This window comes from Podarcis raffonei, chromosome 3 (assembly GCF_027172205.1).
Source record: "Podarcis raffonei isolate rPodRaf1 chromosome 3, rPodRaf1.pri, whole genome shotgun sequence".
In the NCBI taxonomy this organism is placed as follows: domain Eukaryota; kingdom Metazoa; phylum Chordata; class Lepidosauria; order Squamata; family Lacertidae; genus Podarcis; species Podarcis raffonei.
Genome location: NC_070604.1, coordinates 110593703 through 110614960, shown reverse-complemented (window position 1 = coordinate 110614960; position 21258 = coordinate 110593703). Strand labels below are relative to the sequence as shown.

Below are 21258 nucleotides of genomic sequence, written 5' to 3'. Positions count from 1 at the left end.
CCTTGAGCTTCTCGGTTGCCCTCTTCTCCACACACTTGCCAATATCCTTCTTAAACTGAGGTGCCCAGACTCTCTGGCCTAAAAAATGTGATGGCACAGGCAAATAAATAGACAAACCCAAATACCGCTAAGATCTAACACTGCATACCAGACAGGAGCTGTGCATGTTTAGGTAAAGGTAAAGGGACCCCTGACCATTAGTTCCAGTCATGGCCGACTCTGGGGTTGCGGCGCTCATCTCGCTTTATTGGCCGAGGGAGCCGGCGTACAGCTTCCGGGTCATGTGGCCAGCATGACTAAGCCGCTTCTGGCAGGCCAGAGCAGCGCTCGGAAACACCGTTTACCTTCCCACCGGAGCGGTACCTATTTATCTACTTGCACTTTGACGTGCTTTCGAACTGCTAGGTTGGCAGGAGCAGGGACTGAGCAACAGGAGCTCACCCCGTTGCGGGGATTCGAACCGCCGACCTTCTGACTGGCAAGTCCTAGGCTCTGTGGCTTAACCCACAGCGCCACCCGTGTCCCTATTGTGCATATTTATCGTAGAGCAATTGCATACAGATGTTTTGTATTTGTTTACTGCTAGGTAGTTCATCTGGGCCAAATTCAAACCACTAGGAAGAATCCTTCATTTGCAGATCAGCAGTTTAGAGAATTTTGCAGCAGTGCTTAATAAAGAGAATAAGTACAGAGAATAAGGGGGAGGGGCGTGGCAGCTGAGCCCTGTCTCCTATCTCTGCTTTTGAAACAGATCACAACTGACGAGAGGAGCTTCAGAAGTACATTTAGGCAGGGATGTCTTGGCTGTAGTAAGGAGACTTTTGAAAACTAAATTGCTGAGATAATGAACATGATTCAAGATGCTCATTAACACATACCTATGGGAAATGTTCTGCTGTTCTGCTGTTGCAGTACTACCAACCTTGCAGTGAAAGCAGAGGGAGGAGAGAAAGGCAGGCGGCTGGAATCCCCGCAAAAGCAAACTGCAAAGGCATTTTGCTCTCTGCGTGTTTTGCAACACACCACGTCTGCATTAATAATGGTGTTGTGGGGCCAGCATGTCATTTGAATGTTTAGTTAATCTCATGGGCATATTGGAGAAACAACCATGGAAGGGTTTTCCCCCTAAACCAGCTACCATTCACCCCCTTTTGGAAAACCACTGTTACACATCAGAACAGGAGGGGAAAGTTATTATTTTTGTCAAACTCCAGTTGTGCATGGCAGTGTAAACCAGATTGTATCAGCGGTTTTTTGCAGCTAAGCCAGCATTTAAGGGCTAAGGAGTCATTGAGATTTTGAATTAAAGTCAGAGTTCCAGTATAAGCGCTGGAAATTACAGGGGTAGGAAAAGGCACATGCCTGTCTCCGGAGTATATAATTAGAGGTTTAGAGTAATCACACTCTCACTCAGAGCAGCACTTTACAGATATCCATTTCAAGCCACTGGGGTGGAGCGTGTCCCCCTCCCCACCGTCCCTTATGCCATCTAGGAGTCGCTGTAGTTATTCACTGCAGTTTTAAGTAACGAAAGACGTTTAATGGATTGCCCTTGCTTTCTAGGGATAAACAGCCCTTTGAGTGGTTTCCAGGCTAGCTCCACGCCTCTTAGAGTGGAAAGTCCTAGGGAGGGAATGTAATGTCATGCAATTGTGCTTATTCTGTCAGCAAAAATCATTTCTGCTTGCCTGATGGGGATGGTATCCCCTCTTCTCCCCTGTGTGCTGTTCTAGGGGTTCACCTGACCCCCACCAAGAGCTGATGGGGGGCACAAAAGAGGAAAAGTAGAAGCTCCACTGCGTTAGCAGTGCTGGCTCCCACTAGTGCAACTGCTTGGTCAAATCTGTCCCATGGAATCCAAAGACACCTCTGGAGAGGTGTTTTGTGCAAGGGATGTAGCCAGCATGGCTGAGCTACCAGAGGGAGAGAGAAGCGACTGGGCTCCCACTCCAGTTCTCCCAGTTCAAGGCTCCTGCTGTCATACAAGTGTTTGGCTTGAGGAAGCATTGCTCAGTGATTTAGACCAGGGATAGGGGAACCCTTTTCACCCTGAAGACCACATTCCCTTCTAAGCAACCTTCTGGAAGCCACACATCAGTGGCATAGTCTCCAACTTCCCTGAAAATGAAGGGACTGTCACAAAAACTCTTAAACCATCATGGCTTCTCACTGTGTCATGCAGAGTCACGAATTCTGAAGTGGCCCTTCAGTAGTGTTTCGGCGAGTTACTGGAAGTTCAGATCCGCACATTCCTCTAACACATATAATAATAATAATTTATTATTTATACTCCGCCCATCTGGCTGGGCTTCCCCAGCCACTCTGGGCAGCTTCCAACAAAATATAGTAATGCATCAAACATTGAAAGCCTCCCTAAACAGGGCTGCCTTTAGATGTCTTCTAAAAGTCTAGTAGTTGTTTATCTCTTTGACATCTGGTGGAAGGGCGTTCCATAGGGCGGGCACCACTACCAAGAAGGCCCTCTGCCTGGTTCCCTGTAACTTGGCTTCTCACAGTGAAGGAACCACCAGAATCGCTCGGCGCTGGATCTCAGTGTCCGGGCAGAACATGCCTGCCACTCCCTCTGCCTTGCCCACTCAATATGGCCCCACTTCCTGTTTTTATAAAAACAAGATCTGGGTCCTAAGAAAGTCCCTAAGAAAATGTTTCACCATTTTGCTGCTCCTCAGTCAGTTGGTTGCTGCATCTGAGTCCCTGTCCTGGCCTCGGAAGAGGAGTAGGCACCGGGAGGGAGGGTCACTGGAAGCTGAAGGGTGGCCGAAGCCCCAGGACCACAAGGCACTGAGGTGGTGACCCTGTGGCTGTGCTGGAGGCAGAGCTGGGTGCCTGCCAGAGCCATCTGGAATGGGAGAAGAAGCTGCACCTCATGGCCCAGGCCAGAGTCCCTATTTTCATTGGAGGCATTTTGGAGGATATACAGTGGTGGACAAAGCCGCAGATTAAAGTAGGCGGAGTGAGCCATGTGAATGTTACCTTCATGCAGTGAAGCTACTTTTGACACACATTTCTCTCTAACCGCCATCCAGGCAATCAAGGACTATTACTAGAGTTGAAGGACACATTACAGACAGGCAAAAAACTCTCAAGGAAGGTACCCCTGAGGGAAGGCAGGGCCCGTGAAGAATGTGGCATGGCGATAGGGTGTGTGGCTGGGGGGAGTCCTGGAGGGCCACATTACACATACACACAAACACCAGGATAAGGGGACGACAGAGGACAAGATGGTTGGACAATGTTCTCGAAGCTACCAGCATGAGTTTGACCAAACTGCGGGAGGCAGTGGAAAACAGGCGTGGCTGGCGTGCTCTGGTCTATGGGGTCACGAAGAGTCGGACACGACTAAACGACTAAACAACAACAACAAACAGGGCTGCCTTCAGATGTCTTCTAAAAGTCTGCTAGTTGTTGTTCTCTTTTTTCATCTTGTGGGAGGGCGTTCCACAGGGCGGGTGCCACTACCGAGAAGGCCCTCTGCCTGGTTCCCTGTAACTTGGCTTCTCACAGCAAGGGAACTGCCAGAAGGCCCTTGGCACTGGACCTCAGTGTCCGGGCAGAATGATGGGGGTGGGGACGCTCCTTCAGGTATACTGGGCCAAGGCCGTTTAGGGCTTTAAAGGTCAGCACCAACACTTTGAATTGTGCTCAGAAACATACTGGGAGCCCGTGTAGGTCTTTCAAGACCGGTGTTCTGTGGTCTTGGCGGCCACCCTCAGTCACCAGTCTAGCTGCCGCATTCTGGATTAGTTGTAGTTTCTGGGTCACCTTCAAAGGTAGCCCCACATAGAGTGCATTGCAGTAGTCCAAGTGGGAGATAACCAGAGCATGCACCACTCTAGTGAGACAGTCAGTGGGCAGGTAGGGGCTCAGCCTGCGTACCAGCCTGCTTGTGCCGTAGAACCCCCTACCGCCCACCTAGAATCCTGAATCCTGAATCACCCACTAGTGGGCAGTAGGGACCAGGTTGACAACCCCTGGTTTAGACCATGCAGGTTTGCTAGATCTGTGCTGAGAGGATTATGGGTTTGAATCCCATGGACTCTTTCATAGAGGGGAAACAGATCCTGTTCAGAAGGAAAGCCACTGCATAGCAGAATGTTTACTCTGTCAGGTCCACTTCCTGGGCATCTTGAGGTTTTAAAAGATGGCAGCAAGGCTAAGGTAGAAACTAGTCTTACCACCTCCTCCCTGAAAACTGTAGTATATTTTTGTGTTCTGCAGTCCGCAGCATGCACAATATGTTGTGGGAAAGGCTGCTTTGTTTTCATTTTATCGCTCTGCGCTTTCTTAGCAACATATAAAAAAGCAGATGTTACATGAGTGCAAAATGTACAGCATTCCCCGGGGAGTGTGTTGCATATAAGAACATACAAAGAACATATATGGTTCAGGCCATATGGGCAGTGTGTGGATCGGTAAATTAACGGTAAATTAGATCAGAGGCTCCACCTGGCACTGCTGTGTTTCATAACATCAAAGGTTAAACATCCCTGTTTAAACACTGGAAGAAAATATTTAATTGGATGTACCTGTGAAGGAAAACCATGTTTCTGAAAACCAAGGATATCTAAGACCTTCTGCCTGCCCTTTACATTTCCCTCTCCTTTGTAAATAATGCTGATCTGTCATAGTCTGCTGGCAAGAAGCTGAGTCGCCAATTCAGAGTTAATTAAAATGTGAAACCTGGGACTCTAGAATTATATGATTTAATGTTTTGCAGTGGCAGCTTGGCAGTTTGCAGGACCTTAGAACTGAGCTTTGTGGCGCTTTGGCTTAGCAGAATGATAGGAACATAAGAAGACCCTGCTGGATCAGGCCAATGGTCCGTCTGGTTCTGCATTCTGTTCTCACAGTGGCTAGCCAGATACCTGTGGCAAACACAAGAGCAGGACCTGAGCACAAGAGCGCTCTTTCTACTTGTGAATCCTAGCAACTGGTGCTCAGAAGCATATTGCCTCCAGCAGTGCCTGTCGAACCTAACCACTGTTCCTAGTAGCAGCTGATAGCCCTGTTTTTCGTAATTTGTGATCTAATCTTAGGTCTTGCAAACATACTTGGTTCTAGTACAGGCAGGAAGCTCTGCTTTTAGGAAGCATGTTTTAACTGGCAACAACATTGTTTAAACTGTGCACATGATAAGCAAAGTGTGAATGTGGTTTAAAATTTTGATGTCTTTTTTATATTTTTAATCTGTTGTCATGTGTGCCTAGTCTGTAGGATGAGCAGGCAGGGTTATAAATTTTAAATGAAAGGAGCCAAAAGGCAATCGAAAGCAAAGACTGTCCGTCCACCAGTGCCCTATAGCTGAACCATGCAATATTGATCATAGTGTACCCCCAAGCACAGAACAGATGCATTATGGAAATGTGCTTACACAGAGCAGATGAATACCCAGTCTTGCGTGTATGTTAGTGTTTATTTAATATTTACACTGTTTTCAAGCTGTGCTTTACATGTGGCGATCAGCCATTCCTCTTCTTGCTGCTCTGTTGGCTTGGCCTGGCCTGCTCTCAACAAGTATTCCACGATGGGGCAAAGGAGCAGGATGGGGATAGGGAGCAAGACAGGCTAGTGGTTGCAGCACCATGGACAGCTACAAGCAAGCAGCTCAGGGTAAACTGAAGGCTTTAGGCATCTGAGACACCGTGTTGCACCTCCCAGGGTCAGGCTCTTCTCACATCCCCTTTTGAGAAACTGGCCACTGGACTTCCCATTTCTGAGAGTTCTTCCAGGTGTGTTACCTGCAAAATTGCCAGGTTGGCATGAGGGTGCGGACATTAGCGACAGGTAGGATGGTGGGGAGCACAGTGTTGTGTGGTGTATAGTGGCAGAAGCATCAGAGTGGCTGTGGTGCCATGTACCACAATGCTCCAAGCTCTCCACACCTCCACCTCTTCCTCTCAGGCAATGACCTGAAGTGTTGCGATGCCAAGGGGGCAACAGAGCCCTATGCACACTGTGTCACCAGCTGCTATTAGATGCAGGTGCCTGGTGTAGAAGGGCCTGGCTCATCAGTGGGTATGGGCTCCACAGGTCCTGCCTTGGGTGTCCCAGGCTTAAAGAGACCCTGGTGGACTGGGTTTGGACTGCTGCCAGGTAGTCCTCTGATGCTTCGGACTTAAATCTGTCACAATGGACTTGTTATGGGCAGCCCCACCACCCAAGATGCAAATGGTGGCTAATGGATTCAGAGTCTTCTCCACAGTGACACGTTCTTTGGAAGAACCTCTGTCAGAGAGGTCAAGTTAATCCTTTCCTTCTCTGTGCACAGGAGGAGGGTGAAAACCTACCTCCATTGGCTCCCTTGAAATGTATATTGGTTACCCTTGCTTTATTTATGCAGTTGTTCCCTTCTGTGCCACTGCTGTTTTCGCAGGTTGTAGGGGTATGCAAGGAACCCATTTTATTTTATTTTTCTGCTTTTTAAAAAGTTCCATTTGTTTCATTTCCATTTCTTGAAATTGCATTCACACATTCAGTCATTAGTTGATTGGTTTCCCCAGATCCATTGATTGAAGCAGGAGACTCAGTCATTCCTCTGTGTGTTATTTTCCCAAAGCAATGGCATGGAGTGTACAGGCATGGTATCAACACTCTGGATCATCAGATATGCCCAGTTTCAGGTCTAGTTTTATAAGCAAACAAACATGAATGGGAAAACTTTATACAACACATTCATCTTTAATGCAAATTCCCTTTAATTGATTTCTATAACGATGATTGAAGAAGGCTCCATTCCCCCCCCCATATGTTGTGCTTTTGAAAAGTGTGCACTGTTATTAAACCTTTTTATTTTCTTGTAATCATTGTTCCTTCTGTGATTAAAAGTCATTTTGGGAACATGGATCTGTCCTACAAGCGAGATATAAAAGCTAATAATAATATTTTTATTTATACCCCACCCTCCCCAGCCAGAGCCGGGCTCAGGGTGGTTAACACCAATAAATTTACAGTAAAAACGTAATAGGAAAAAAACCAGTTTAAAATACAGGTTAAAATGCAATTTAAAATGCAGCCTCATTTTAAAAGTGGCCCATAGATCAAAACCATAAGGGGAGGGAAACATAAGGGTCAGACTGAATCCAAACCAAAGGCCAGGCAGAACAGCTCTGTGGAAAGATGTAAAGTCCCACAGGGCCCTAGTTTCTTGTGACAGAGTGTTCTACCAAGTCGGGGCCAGTACTGAAAAGGCCCTGGCCCTAGTTGCGACCAATCTAACCTTGCGACCTGCAACCTCCAAAATGTTGTCATGTGTGGACCTTAAGGTCCTCCGCAGGACATACCAGGAGAGGTGGTCCCGTAGGTACGTGGGTCCTAGGCTGCATAGGGCATAGAAGAAGGTTGTTAGTGACAGTTGTGCATTTTTTCTCCATTGTTAACAAAAAAAACCCTGAACACCTTGTGTTTTATTCCTAAACAGGTACCATTTCCGTCAACACTATGCGCACGCCATATACTGCACCTGGAGAGAGTGAGATCTTGGACCTAGATGACGACTTGTACCTCGGAGGCTTGCCGGAAAACAAAGCAGGCCTCGTCTTTCCAACAGAGGTCTGGACAGCGCTTCTCAATTATGGTTATGTGGGCTGCATTCGGGACCTGTTTATCGATGGCCAAAGCAAAGACATCCGCCAAATGGCAGAAATCCAGAGCACCTCTGGGGTGAAACCCTCATGTTCGAGAGAAACAGCAAAGCCGTGCTTGAGTAATCCCTGCAGGAACAGTGGAGCTTGCAGGGACGGCTGGAATAGATACGTCTGCGATTGTTCCGGTACAGGCTATCTGGGCAGATCGTGTGAGAGAGGTAGGCCCATTCATTTACCCATTTGGTTAGAACAGGGATTCCCTTTTCCTTCACAGATGACTTCAAAACTGCTGAGGGCTGTGGCGTAGCGTGGGGGGTGCAGGGGGGCCGGCCACACCGGGCGCAACATCTGGGGTTAGGGCAAATCCACGGGTTAGGGGGCGCAAATCCACGGGTTAGGGGGCGCAAATTACTTGCCTTGCCCCGGGTGCTGACAACCCACGCTACGCCACTGGCTGAGGGTCTTGATACTGATTGGCAGGTGAGAAACTAGCAGTGTGATGTAGCAGCAGCTACCACTAGTGTGTTGTGTTGTGAAGGCTAATGTAGAATTGAGGTTTAGGGAATGGGTGGGAAGGCCCTGGTTTACATCTCAGAGAACCGACATGCATACCAGGGGTTGGCAACCTTCTCTGGCCCAGTGGGCACTTTTGGAATGTTGAGGACGCCATGGGTGCCAGTCATACAATGGCTGCTCTGCGGGAATGGCGTAATGACTGCCACAGCTCAAAAAGCAGAAAAGGAGGCTGCACAATGGTTCGGTCACTTCCTTCACCTGATCAGAGACGTAGCAAGGTCAGGTGGTACCCGGCACAAATCCCCCCCCCCCAGCAACAGCTCAGGATAGGCTTGGAAGAGACACCTCTCCGGATTCTTGGGGTGTGTGCACTTTAAATGGGTGCACAGCCAAAGAAAGGCAGAGAGGCAGCACCATCCTAAATGCGCCCCGCTTACTGGGTTGCATGTGGTCTCTTTGGAGACCCTGCCCAGCGCCGGAAGGAACTCCCTGACTCCGGCGCAATGGAGTCTCTGGGAATACGAAGGCCGCGGCCCCCATTCTTCCATTTCCCTGCCCACCTGCCCAAGTCCCTTCTTGCTGCCTTACTCCATGCTGCCACCCTCTGTTCCCACGGCAAAACAAAACAAACTCCTCCTCTCCCTTCGTCTACCTTTCTCAACCACATCTAAAGTACTGATCCAGCCCAGATCCACTCACTGCATCCTGGAGAGCGTGCTCCTCTGTATGCAAAATAAGTTCTGGAATCGAGGGCTTTTTTGCCCTCTCCTGGGGATCTGTTGTCATTCTTTGCTATGGCTCTGTCCCTATAGGAAGCTCAACCCTGCCAGGCTGAGTAGAAAGGATTCTGGAGGGCAAACTCCTTCCCTCGAACCCAAGGCAGGAGTTGGGGACCATCTGGTCATCCAACAGCCAAGAAGCATGATTTGTGGCAGCCCCAAAGACTTCTCCCCCAACAACCCACCGCCTTCTCAACCAACCAGTGCAACCTTTGTCTAAGGGTGGAGTTAACTGCATGGGTGCCCAGAGTGGCGGCCATGCCATGCACCCAGGGCAGCAGGATGAGCCCCGCATGGTGTGCCACCCCCACCGCCCCCCCTCCTACGCCCCTGCACCTGATCCGTGAGTAAAAGGCACTTACATCAACCTTCACCATGCTGGCTGGCAGTCGCCCACAGAAAGAAGCTCTTCTGTGCTCAGAACAGATAGGAAGGTGGGTGCCCAATCCTGTCATCTTGTGGAATGTGGGCATATTTACAGAGATGTGTTCGGTGTATGAGCGGCTGAGCCAGTGCAAATAGGAGTGAGCATGAAGAAGAAATAGCCTCTCACGTACTGTGGATTTTTTTGAGGGAATCTTTGCTTAGACCTTTCATGGCACCATAGGAGCAGGCAGAATGGAACCCACAATTCTTATTCTTCTTCTTTGGCGATCACTTGTAGCCATGTAAGATTGTCTTCCATGAACACGGTCTTAGCAGTGAGTCTGTAAGTGACTATGGAGGCCAATTCTGGATCCACACGTCCTTCCACAGGTGGGGACATTGGTTTCCGGGCAGGAGTTGATCACTGTGAGGGATTGCCAAACATGCCTTCCTCTTAGCACGTTTCTCTTTTTTGTCCTGAGTTTGAGCATCTTCGAAGCCCATGACACCTTTGGTAAAGGCTGTTCTCCAACTGGAGCACTCACAGGCCAGTGTTTCCCAGTTGTCGGTGTTTAGACTACACTTTTTAAGATTTGCCTTGAGAGAGTCTTTAAACCTCTTTTGTTGACCACCAGCATTATGCTTTCCATTTTTAAGTTTGGAATAGGGTAGTTGTTTTGGAAGAGGATAATCAGGCATCCGAACAACTTGACCAGTCCAGCGAAGTTGATGTTGGAACCCACAAGTACCATGTTGGTGACTCCTGGCATAATGACTAAGAAACTGAGGAATGAATTAGAACATTCAATTTCACTCTTTTTCTGACCCTTTCCCCACATCCTACAATATCCCTTTTGAGGTGAGGTGACCAAAACTATACACAGCAATCCAAATATGGTCACACCACACATTTGTGGTGTGATTGCAATATCAGCAGTTTTAATTTTAGTCCCTCAACAAAAGCTTTGTCAAAACAACAACAACCCATCTTCCTTATAAGCTTAGCGCTAGTTAAGACCGAGCCTTCCATTTCTGCTGCTGTAAATGAAACGTTATTCTGCGAAGGGAGTCCTTGTTTCTTATTTTGGAAGATGCAAGCCTTTGGCAGAAATCAAGTTATTTTTGATGCCTCCAGATTGTTCCTGTTACTGGTGGACTGCGGCTGGCAGAGGGGGCCTAACTAGACTGTCAGATGAATTACAAAACTCTTCAGTTAAATATGCATGGTGTACCACCCTGTGGCAAAATCCTGCTATTACATATGGGTCATTTTTCCTCCTCGCTGCTCCCCTCCCCATCTGCTTAAAGAGTGCAGCATTATGAAAAGAGAAAGAGAAGGAGGGAGAGATAGAAACCCACAGTTTTCAAAATAAAAAAAAGAACTAGGGAATATTTTTACATATCCCAGCCACTGGAGAAAGGAACAAGCATATGCAAATCTACTATAAAAAAACACACAAACCCCCACCACCATTCTCTGCAAGTTTAATAGCATGCTTCAGCAAAAGGATTTGCAGTAAGTATCTTTGACAGGGCATGGAATTTCTTTCTGTTTACGTTGTTTGTCATCCCTCGCAATGTATGGTTTGGGCATTTCCCCCAATATAATTTTCTGGAACATAGACCCTCCTCTGCTGGGACCGATACTAATATGATGTACTCACAGTGTTATCTGGCTGCTTGTCCTACAGAAATCAGTTGTGTGTTTATTCAGCTTCTGGAGTATTATATGCTACCCAAGGGTTTTCCCTATCTTGGGGGGTGGGGAGGGAAAGGAACAGCTTTTCAAAGCATTGCTTCGCCTCCTTCCAGTAATAGTTGAATCCCAAACGGTCATGCATTAATATGATTACAGCGTTTGGGATTCCGTAAGCTACAGCAAAGGCAGTGCTTGCCACACAGAACTATTATTGCTCCTACCCATGTGCGGTTGCTGATAAACCGTTCTCGTTTGCCAGTAGACACGACAATTAAATTGTTGTTCGTGCCAGTCGAAAAGGAAGCAATTTTTTTGGGGGGGTGAAAGAAAAAATGTTCACATCAGCAAACAAAGCCACTTCAGGGAGCATGTGGAGTGTGGGGGACTATGCTGGTGTGAATCACAAATTTTAGAACAATGTAGGTAAGAACTAGGGTGTGAAATAGTTTGTGAGGTAGAGCAGGATGGAGATAGCACAATGCGGAGCACTCAAGATGCTGTTGGACTCCAACTCTGTCGTACTTGACTGTTGGCCATAACAGCTGCTGGGAGCTGTACCTTGAGAGCATTTTATAGAATCGTGGAATTGTCGGGTTGGAAGGGACCACAAGAGTCATCTAGTCCAGCCCCCTGCAATGCAGGAATCTTTTGCCCAACATAGGGCTTGAACCCACAAGCCTGAGATTAGGAGCCTCATGCTCTTCGAACTGAGTGTCACCCATTTGGAAGGCGACACCTTGGCAACTCCTGATTTAGGGAGAACTACAGTAGATGGTGATTGGGATGCAGGTGGCGCTGTGGGTTAAACCACAGAGCCTTGGGCTTACAGATCAGAAGGTCAATGGTTCCAATCCCCGCGACGGGGTGAGCTCCTGTTGCTTGGTCCCTGTTCCTGCCAACCTAGCAGTTCGAAAGCACGTCAAAATGCAAGTAGATAAATAGGTACCACTCTGGTGGGAAGGTTAACGGCGTTTCCGTGTGCTGCTCTGGTTTGCCGGAGGTGGCTTAGTCATGCTGGCCACATGACCTGGAAGTTGTACACCGGCTCCCAAGGCCAATAAAGCGAGATGAGCGCTGCAACCCCAGAGTTGTCTGCGACTGGACCTAATGGTCAGGGGTTCCTTTACCTTTACCTTTACAGTAGATGGTAGCCAGTGCTCATATTTGAAATATAGCCAGTTGCGTGCATTAGAACCTATTCCAGCATTCTGTTCCCAACACTGGCCTGATGTTCCAAGAAGGGATGAAGGCAATAGTAGTGCCAAATCCGCCAATCGAAGCGGCCAAGTGGGAACATTTGGGGTAAGATGACTTTGTAGGTAAACTGGTCTCAAGTTTTGAAGGGCTTTATTAATTAAAGTTATTTATTTTTTTTAAAAAAAGAATAAAATAAAGATAAACTCAAAGCAACTTTAAAAAAATTAAAAGCCAAGTTACAGGGAACCAGGCAGAGGGCAGTAGTGGCACCCGCCCTGTGGAACGCCCTCCCACCAAATGTCAAGGAAATAAACAACTATCTGACTTTTAGAAGACATCTGAAGGCAACCCTGTTTAGGGAAGCTTTTAATGTTTAATATTTTGTTGGAAGCCACCCAGAGTGGCTGGGGAAGCCCAGCCAGATGGGCTGGGTATAAATAAATAAATAAATAAATAAATAAATAAATAAATAAAATAATAATAATAATAATAATAATAATAATAATAATAATAATATAAAAGCAACATGAAACTAAAACAAAACAGAAAACATCCATCTACAAATAAAAGGAGGTCTGACACGTCCTACCCACTAAAGGAGGCTGAAGGATCTGAAACACCACAAGTAAAAGGCCAAAAACCTGAAAATGATTAAAAATAAAAAAAATTGGCGTGGCACCTAAAAGTAGGCATTGGTGGCACCTGGTGTGCTTCCCTGGGGAGAGCATTCCATAAGAGAGGAGCCACCACTGAAAAGGCCTCTTCTGTGCACCTCCCTTGGAGAGAGCACACAGAGAAGGACGTCAGATGATGAACACTGGGTTTGGGTGAGTTAATGTGGGGAGAGACGATATGTGAGGCATTGGGGTCCTTGAGCCGCAAATGCAACCTTTAAACACCGAGGCCCAATTTAGTCACCGTAACTTTCCCGCCTGTGATTTCATTTCAGCTGAAATGAAATACGAGAAATGAAATGTGTGTTCATTCTCACATTCATTTGCTCATGACCCAAAGTGGTGCCACAGGGATCTCCCGCTTGTCAAAGAATCAACCCTCAGATTGCTCTCTCCTTCGTTTTTAATGGAAATGGGGAGGGAGCTAGCATTTCTTCATCATACGAGAATACAAGGAGCGTGAAGTAGCAAAGGGTTGGGGGTTTATGTCTCATAGTTCTGTATCTTTGGGGCCACTCGTGCCCCTAAATGCACTGGTGGGTTGAATAGCAGCAGCGTCACCCTATGCACAACTATCCAGAAATTAGTCCCATTGAGATCAGTGGAGCTTTCTTCCAGGAAAACATGAACAGGATTGCAGGCTTAGTGGTCTTTGAACCTGAAGTGTTCCATGCTTATTTTGCCACTGTAAGCCGGAGCTGATTATGCCAAAAGTAAAAAACATCAGGATAATCGCTGGATGGGTTTAATTTGTTTGTGGGAGCTGTAGCAGATGGCAGGACAGATGTCATGGCAATATAATTTGGCTTTTCTCTTTGATTTTTATTGGGGCTTGTGGTACGTGATTGCCTTTCGGCGGTGCCTTTTGCAGGTGTATGTTTTCAGCCAGGCAACGACAACAACAGCAAAAAATATAAATGTGCAAGATGACATTTATCAACAGAAATTATATGGGGGGGGGGAGGCGGAGATGCTAGGATGCATGATTTTTCAGGGTTGCATATCTTGCATTTACTGTCAGTAAGCACAGATGCTCAGGGGTAGGGGTTACTGGGTGTGTTTTTTTGTTTTGATTATGTATTTTGTGGTTTTATATTCTGATTTTATCCTGTAAACCACCCTGAGATCTGCGGGTAGAGGGCAGTAATAATAATAATAATAATAATAATAATAATAATAATAATAATAATACTATTCCAGCTAAGAATAAAAAGTCCAAATGTTTTAAGCTGGACCACTTAGTTATATTTCAGCAAGTTAAAAAAAAATCATTGATTAAAGGTATTGCATATTAACACTTGCCATCTGTAAATATACAGAGGAAGCCGTCTTATACTGGAGCATCCTGTTTCTCCATGTAGTCCAGTACTGACTACTCTGGCTGGCAGCAGCCACCCAGTATCTTGGGCTGGCAGTCTTTCATATTATCTCCTACCCAACCTTTTTAAAAAACAGCAACAACAACCTGGAGTAGACCAGGATTGAACTGAGAGTTTTCTTCATGTGCTTTATGACAGAGCTTCCTCACAGAAGACTCTCTTCCTCTTGAGTAGAAATTGCATAGCATATTGGGATTTGACTAAAGAGTCCCATCAGCAGAAGCCCGCACATGGACTGCCATATGAACAATGGGGCTCCCCTGCCTGTCCGGCCCATGAAATTGGCTCCTGGGGATTGGGTGACACCCACCCAGAGCACAGTTCAAAGTTTGAGTTAACGTTTTGTTGGCAAACAAAACAATCTCCACAGACTTGGCTGAATGCCAGGCCTAATGACAACTGGCCCCATGGATCAGTTGCCAAGACTGGAAGTCCCCGCCTCCTCACAGCCATCTTAAGTCTCCTCCTCTCCAGGGCTCCTCACAGCCATCTTAAGTCTCCTCCTCTCCAGGGCTTTCACAAGCAGTCAGAGACTGTGCCTCGCAGCCAACCTCTCCTCCACCCTTTTCATTCTTCTACTGGTTCTGGGAGGCAAGGGGGAGAGGAGCTTGTTGCAGCAGGAAAGGGAGACATTTGCGACTCTTCACCAGCCTGTCTCATCTCTGCCTCTTTATCTCCCTCCCTTCCCTTCCCTCCCCTGCTTCAGCTTCTGCCTCTGATTCTGGACTTCTTTCTGCCACAGACTCCCCCAGCTCACTAAGTCCTGTTGCTTCTTCAGCTTCCGACACCTTCTCCTCCCAGTCTTCTCCCTCTGAACACTCATCGTTGTCCCACCACCACTCCCCAGGCTCTGAGCCTTCTTCCCTTGGCAGTTGCCCAGCTGGTTCCTCCCACTATTCCTCTGCATCCAACCAGTCCGTAACACTGTGGAAGAGTGGGGATTACTCCCTCTGGCAGGCCAAAATGCCTGGGCTGACGGAACATTCAACACATTGCAGCATTGCATTCCTCAGGGTGTTCCAGAGCTGTGAGCTGGAATGTGCCCGGCTCAAACCCTACCACTGAACTCACCCGGTTGCTTTGAGCAAGCCACAGCTTTATGCTCTCAGGGCTGGCTCTACCATGAGGCAGAATGAGGCAGCTGTCTCAGGTGACAGATTCTGAGGGGTGGAAAGGGGCTAGAAAGGTGGGCCATGTAGTCTGCCCACCACTCCCTAAGCTAGCTTGCTGCCCTAGCATGATTGGTGCTGGTCTTGACCTTTAAAGCCCTTTGTGGCTTAGGGCCCTCTTATCTACAGGACCGCCTCTCCTGGTATGTCCCGCAGAGGACCTTAAGGTCCATGAATAACCATAGTTAAGAGGTCCCAGGCCCTAAGGAAGTCAGATTATCCTCCACCAGGGCCAGGGCCTTTTCAGTGATGGCTCCAACCTAGTGGAATGCTCTGTCCCATGAGACCAGGGCCCTTCAGGATTTAACCTCCTTCCGTCGGGCCTGTAAGACAGAGCTATTCCGCCTGGCCTTTAATTTGAATTCAGCCTGATCTTTTATTTCCCTTCTCTTCCCTCCCCTTCCCCTTTTATGAAGATCACCCGCTCTGAGACCCCACAGCTAATTCTCCCCTGGCCTCCTTGCTGGCCCAAGTAGGACTAATTCAGCCACCTAGCCCTGGGAATTATCTGATTGATTTTTGATTTTTGAATTTTATTGTTATTCATGTTTTTAATACTGTATTTTATGCTGCTTTTATAATTAAGTGCTTTAAAGTGTTTTAAATTTGTTGTTAGCCATCCTGAGCCAGGTTTTTGAACCGGGAAGGGCGGGGTATAAATAAATTATTATTATTATTATTATTATTATTATTATTATTATTATTATACCAATGAGGCAATTTGAGGCAACCCACAGTGGGTAGGAGATCCTGATCTTGCCATGGTGCCACCGCCTTCTGGCTTTGCTTCGGGGAAGGTAAAGACACAGCCAAAAGCCAAGGACAGCAGCAGCAACACCTTGCAGAACACCCTCTTTTTGCTATACCTCTTAACAAAAACATGGCATTTCTGCAAAGCTCCTGCATTGCTGTTGGTCTCCTCCCACCCTCCCGGGGCGTGGGTCTGGATCTGGGCTGAGGGCATCAGTGGTGTGCTTTGCCTCAGGTGCTAAAAGGTCTCAGGCGGGCCCTATCTGTCCCTCCCCATGCCTTTTTGCAAAAGCCAACCTTATAGGACCGTTGGCGCTGTGGGTTAAACCAGAGAGCCTAGGACTTGCCGATCAGAAGGTCGGCAGTTCAAATCCCTGCGACAGGGTGAGCTCCCGTCGCTCGGTCCCTGCTCCTGCCAACCTAGCAGTTCGAAAGCACATCAAAGTACAAGTAGATAAATAGGTACCACTCTGGTGGGAAGGTAAACGGCGTTTCCGTGCACTGCTCTGGTTCGCCAGAAGCGGCTTAGTCATGCTGGCCACATGACCCGGAAGCTGTATGCCGGTTCCCTCGGCCAATAAAGCAAGATGAGCGCCGCAACCCCAGAGTCGGCCACGACTGGACCTAATGGTCAGGGGTCCCTTTACCTTTACCTTAAGGATTAAGTGTTGTTTTTTTTCCGGGGGTACTCAACGATACGCAGTACTGGCGCTTTTTTCCTTTTCCAAATGTTAAAAGTGTGGCACTTTCTTTAACAACTTCATGGTGAGTACCCCCCTCCAAAAAAGCACTGATTAAGTCAACGTACACAAACTCTTCTGGGTAATCTTAAAGTGTTAAATTGGGTGATAGAACGTGCCTTATATTGTTAGTAAGCAAGAACGATCATTCATTGTTACGACAGACTGTGATTATGTTTTGCTTCCCATTTCCCATTGGACAATAGCCTTATTATTATTAAAACATGCCTTCATCAATTAAAGCTGATCCCAAAGCTTTAGGCAGCAACCCCCACTGCACAGAATTAGATCTCAGTAGGGGCCTGCAATCCAGCACCCATAGCCTTATACTGAGTTAGCTCATTGTTCCATCTAGATTAGTTTTGCCCACACTGGCCGGCCGTGACTCTCAAGGATTTCAGGCAGGATTCTTTGCACAAGGGAGTGGGCATGGAATGTTTTGCTTGCAAAACAGATGCTCTCCCACTGAGCTATGGCCCTTCCCCTTGTGTGTGTTCCAAGGGGCCTGACGTGACAAACTTTGCAAAACAGCAAAACCAGGAGGGTTTTTGTGTGTGTGAGAGAGAGAGCCTTCTAGGTCATCCTGGACAATTGGTGAATTTAATGTTGTACAGAAATGCACAGGATTGTGGGTATTGCTTGTTTATGTTCTTCCATGCACTAGCAATAAATTTCTCCATTTCACACCAACTGCTGGGTAACCCCTTTATTACCGGTATTTACTTTTCAGAGGGACCGCCCCAAAACTTATTGTCCTGGCTCTCTCCACCTGCCCCATCCTGCAGCCCCCTAGATACAGCTGCCCCCTGGTGCTGTTTAATAAAGCCATTTCCTCTCTGTGCACGGTTGCATTCCCAGTGCAGAAACAATAGTATAATTCCTTGCCCTAGAGGCCGTGATTCTGCTTAATGAGCAGCGTATTATTAAGCATTTCTTCCAGTTGTTTGGAGCATAAACTTCTGCTCCAGCGGTGTTTAGTGTATACCAGTCTCCTTGGAACAGTAACCAGACTGCAGGGGAGGGTAGAAAAAAAAGAACAAAAATGCTTCTAATGTACGTTCCGCAATAGGCAACCCAATCAGAAGAGATGCTACCCCAAGAAATAAATGTTCAGAAGTTCAACAACTGCTGCACCAAAATGTCCGACAATGTATTGTGTTGTCCCAGCTTCAGTGGCCGTACTGCAATACAATACTTGTCCTACAAGGGACGTGGGTGACGCTGTGGTCTAAACCACTGAGCCTCTTGGGCTTGCCGATCGGAAGATTGGCATTTTTAATCCCCACAACAGAGTGAGCTCCTGTTGCTCTGTCCCAGCTCCTGCCAACCAGTGCAAGTAGATAAATAGGTACCACTGTAGTGGGGAAGGTAAATAGCGTGTCCGTGCACTCTGGTTTCCATCACGGTGTTCTGTTTCACCAGAAGCGGTTTAGTCATGCTGGCCACCTGACCCGGAAAGCTGTCTGTAGACAAACACCGGCTCCCTCGGCCTGAAAGTGAGATGAGCACCGCAACCGCATAGTTGCCTTTGACTGGACTTAACTGTCCAGGGGTCCTTTACCTTTACCTTACTTGTCCTACACCAGGCTTCCTCAGCCCTCCAGATGTTTTTGGCCTACAACTCCCATGATCCCTAGCTAGCAGGACCAGTGGTCAGAGATGATGGGAACTGTAGTCTCAAAACATCTGGAGGGCTGAGGTTGAGGAACCCTGTCCTATACTATAAGATGCAATGTGGTACAGTGCTCGTCTTGGGCAGCAGAATCCACAGGGGTAACAGATCCAACCTCCGAGGAATGCATTGCCTGCTGCTGCCGCCGCCATGTTTTCCTTGGAGTCTGGATCTTTTGTTTCCTCTGCAACCCTCCCAATGCTTCTACAGTGGCCTCTTGGTGAATAGGAGGCACTGCTGGTACCCTCCCACCCTACTTCCTGGTGTGTATTCTGTCCTTGTTCCTGGTGTTGATCTTCACTCACCCCTTCTTCCCTGGCAGGGAGGGAGGAGTGCCTCATGTTATGTTTTGAAGTTCTCACCCTGGCCACCGGGGCAGGTATTGTGTATATAGTTTTCACTCAGGTCCACATAAGTTAATTTAGCCTGGGTTGTTGTTGTTACCATGTTGACAGCCGGCTGCTTATAAAAGCAGGCCAGCTGAGCTGTTTGCAGTTCAGTTCAGTTCCAGCTTACTATAAAGAACCACTTGGAGAAATCTCTGTGTCATCTGCTATGTCCACTCACAACTTAATACCTCAGGTGCCAAAATGTCTTGGGCTGGCCCTGCTTGACTCAGCAGTTTTTTGGACGATGCGACTCATGGCATTCGCTTGCATGCAGAAACACAAGCTTGTAATTCCTTCACAATCTTCCCTCTTGTCCGTTTTCAGAGGCAACCGTTTTAAGCTACGACGGAAGCATGTTTATGAAAATACAACTCCCCGTGGTGATGCACACCGAGGCAGAAGACGTGTCCTTGCGGTTCAGGTCTCAGAGAGCTTACGGCATTCTCATGGCCACCACTTCGAGGGAATCTGCTGACACGCTGCGTTTGGAACTGGATGCAGGACGAGTTAAACTAACAGTCAACCTAGGTAACGTCCCTCCCCGACTCCCACCCTGAAGTTAACATCTCAAACATCCTTTTTTGGTGTGCGTCTTTGCCTGCAAACACCTATTCAACAGCCTGTTGGCCACTGAAAAATCAAATGAAACAGAAATATATATATGCAGTTCTCATGCATATACATATATTTGCAACATACATAAGTTCATTATTCGTTGAGTTTAATTTCATCTTTACACACTCCACCATAACCCACCATTATTAATTCTGAACCGCAGTCTGTTCTAAAAAGAGAAGACCACCAGCATTAGCAGGCAACCTGTTTTTGTTTTGTTAGCATCTTACCCAACAAGGTGGGTTTCTCAGCCCAGGATTTCCCATATTGCTGCTTTACACAAATAAATCCTAGTCCAAAACACATGCTCCTGTGTGCTGGGGAAGCTCTGTTGGTGTGTCTGCATTGCGCATGCAAGCTTCTTGCGCAATGTTTCATGCAGCTTCTGTGGAGCACTGGATTTGGGTTCCCAGAGAGTCAGTTCTTCTGATGCCAAGGGGGTGCAGGGTGGCAACTGCGAAAAGCTCCCCTGCCCCAACCAGGCAGTCCATGCACACAAGCAGTTTAAAGTCAGAGCTGCAATTCTGTTCTTTTCATGATAAGTGGCACTCATGTACATTTGGTACTCTGAGGCTGTGTACACACTCCGGTTGACTCTGCATCCAATGCGTTCACACTGCTGGTTTGTAAAGCCGTGTACACATGGTGTTAGCCACAATTCACATCTGCCCTGCAGTTTCTTGAGAGGTACTGTGTTTTGATTAGCTTCCCCCACCCCAGACCTGCTTTAATCCAATTTGAGAACAGAAGGAATGTGAAGATCTCCACGCCCTTTTTACAAGCCGGTTTGGAACTGGATAGTGAACTTTCAACAACAGCCAAGCTGTGTGCGCCAGGTTAATGAAGCCTGAGACACACAGCCTGGGAATCTTTCATTGCAAAAGGAAATGCCAGGATGAACAACCCACAACCTGGGGGTCTTCCTTTACAAGAGACTGTAGCCTTATACCAATGTGACACAGCTTCAGATTTTTCTATTCCTTCTGAAAAGAAGCTCTAGAAAGGCGAAATTGAGTTATTAGCACACTAGCCCATATCACACATACACACACATGAGTGGGGAAATGCACACACAAAAAGAGGATCCTGGAGTCGACACACAGCGAGCAACTTCCGAACACATCTGGCCATAATGATGTGTACAGTGTCTTGCAAATGTGATTTGAAGCTCAGCTATAGGGAAAACAAACTTGCTGCGTTTTAAGCCGGTGATGTGTGCACAGCCCAAAATCACACTGTTGTCCTGAACAGTTTGCTCATGCGAACTCAGTTTGCCCCAACATATAATCAGAACCTACTCTGTTAAAAACCAGCAAGCTATTTAGCCCTTTCCAGTATGTTGTACTTGATTTTGGCTTAATATGTTAGAACACATAAAATATACGCAAGCAAGAAATACCTGATTGCAGGCCACATTTTTGTTTGTTTCTGGTCTTCTCTATAGAGCAGCCTGGCATTACATACTTTCAAATCCATCTCCTTCCCTCCTTTGATTTGATTTTATTTTTTTTTAGAACTCTCCCCGCTACAACTTCATAGTGATCTTGTGTGTGTGTGTCACAAATAACACGACCCTTCAATGCCCAAAGTCTGCGGCCCTCAGCAAACAGCCATGTGAACACAAACCACATAAGCTCTCCTGCAGAAATAATATCATGCTTTCCTAGGTGTTTTTTTATAGCATTTAGAAATAATTGACCGTTGCTTTA

The 21258-nt window shown here is 47.1% G+C and overlaps 1 protein-coding gene across 27 annotated transcripts in view; it reads left to right on the top strand.

Annotated features, from left to right (window-relative positions):
* Positions 1-21258, top strand: part of NRXN1 (neurexin 1) — a 976383-nt gene that overhangs the window by 449067 nt on the left and 506058 nt on the right. For all 27 annotated transcript variants that reach the window (XM_053383596.1, XM_053383588.1, XM_053383593.1 and 24 more), the window contains 2 exons: positions 7439-7822; positions 19259-19462. In XM_053383596.1, coding sequence (XP_053239571.1) covers positions 7439-7822; positions 19259-19462 — 588 coding nt within the window. The remainder of the gene's footprint in view (positions 1-7438; positions 7823-19258; positions 19463-21258) is intronic.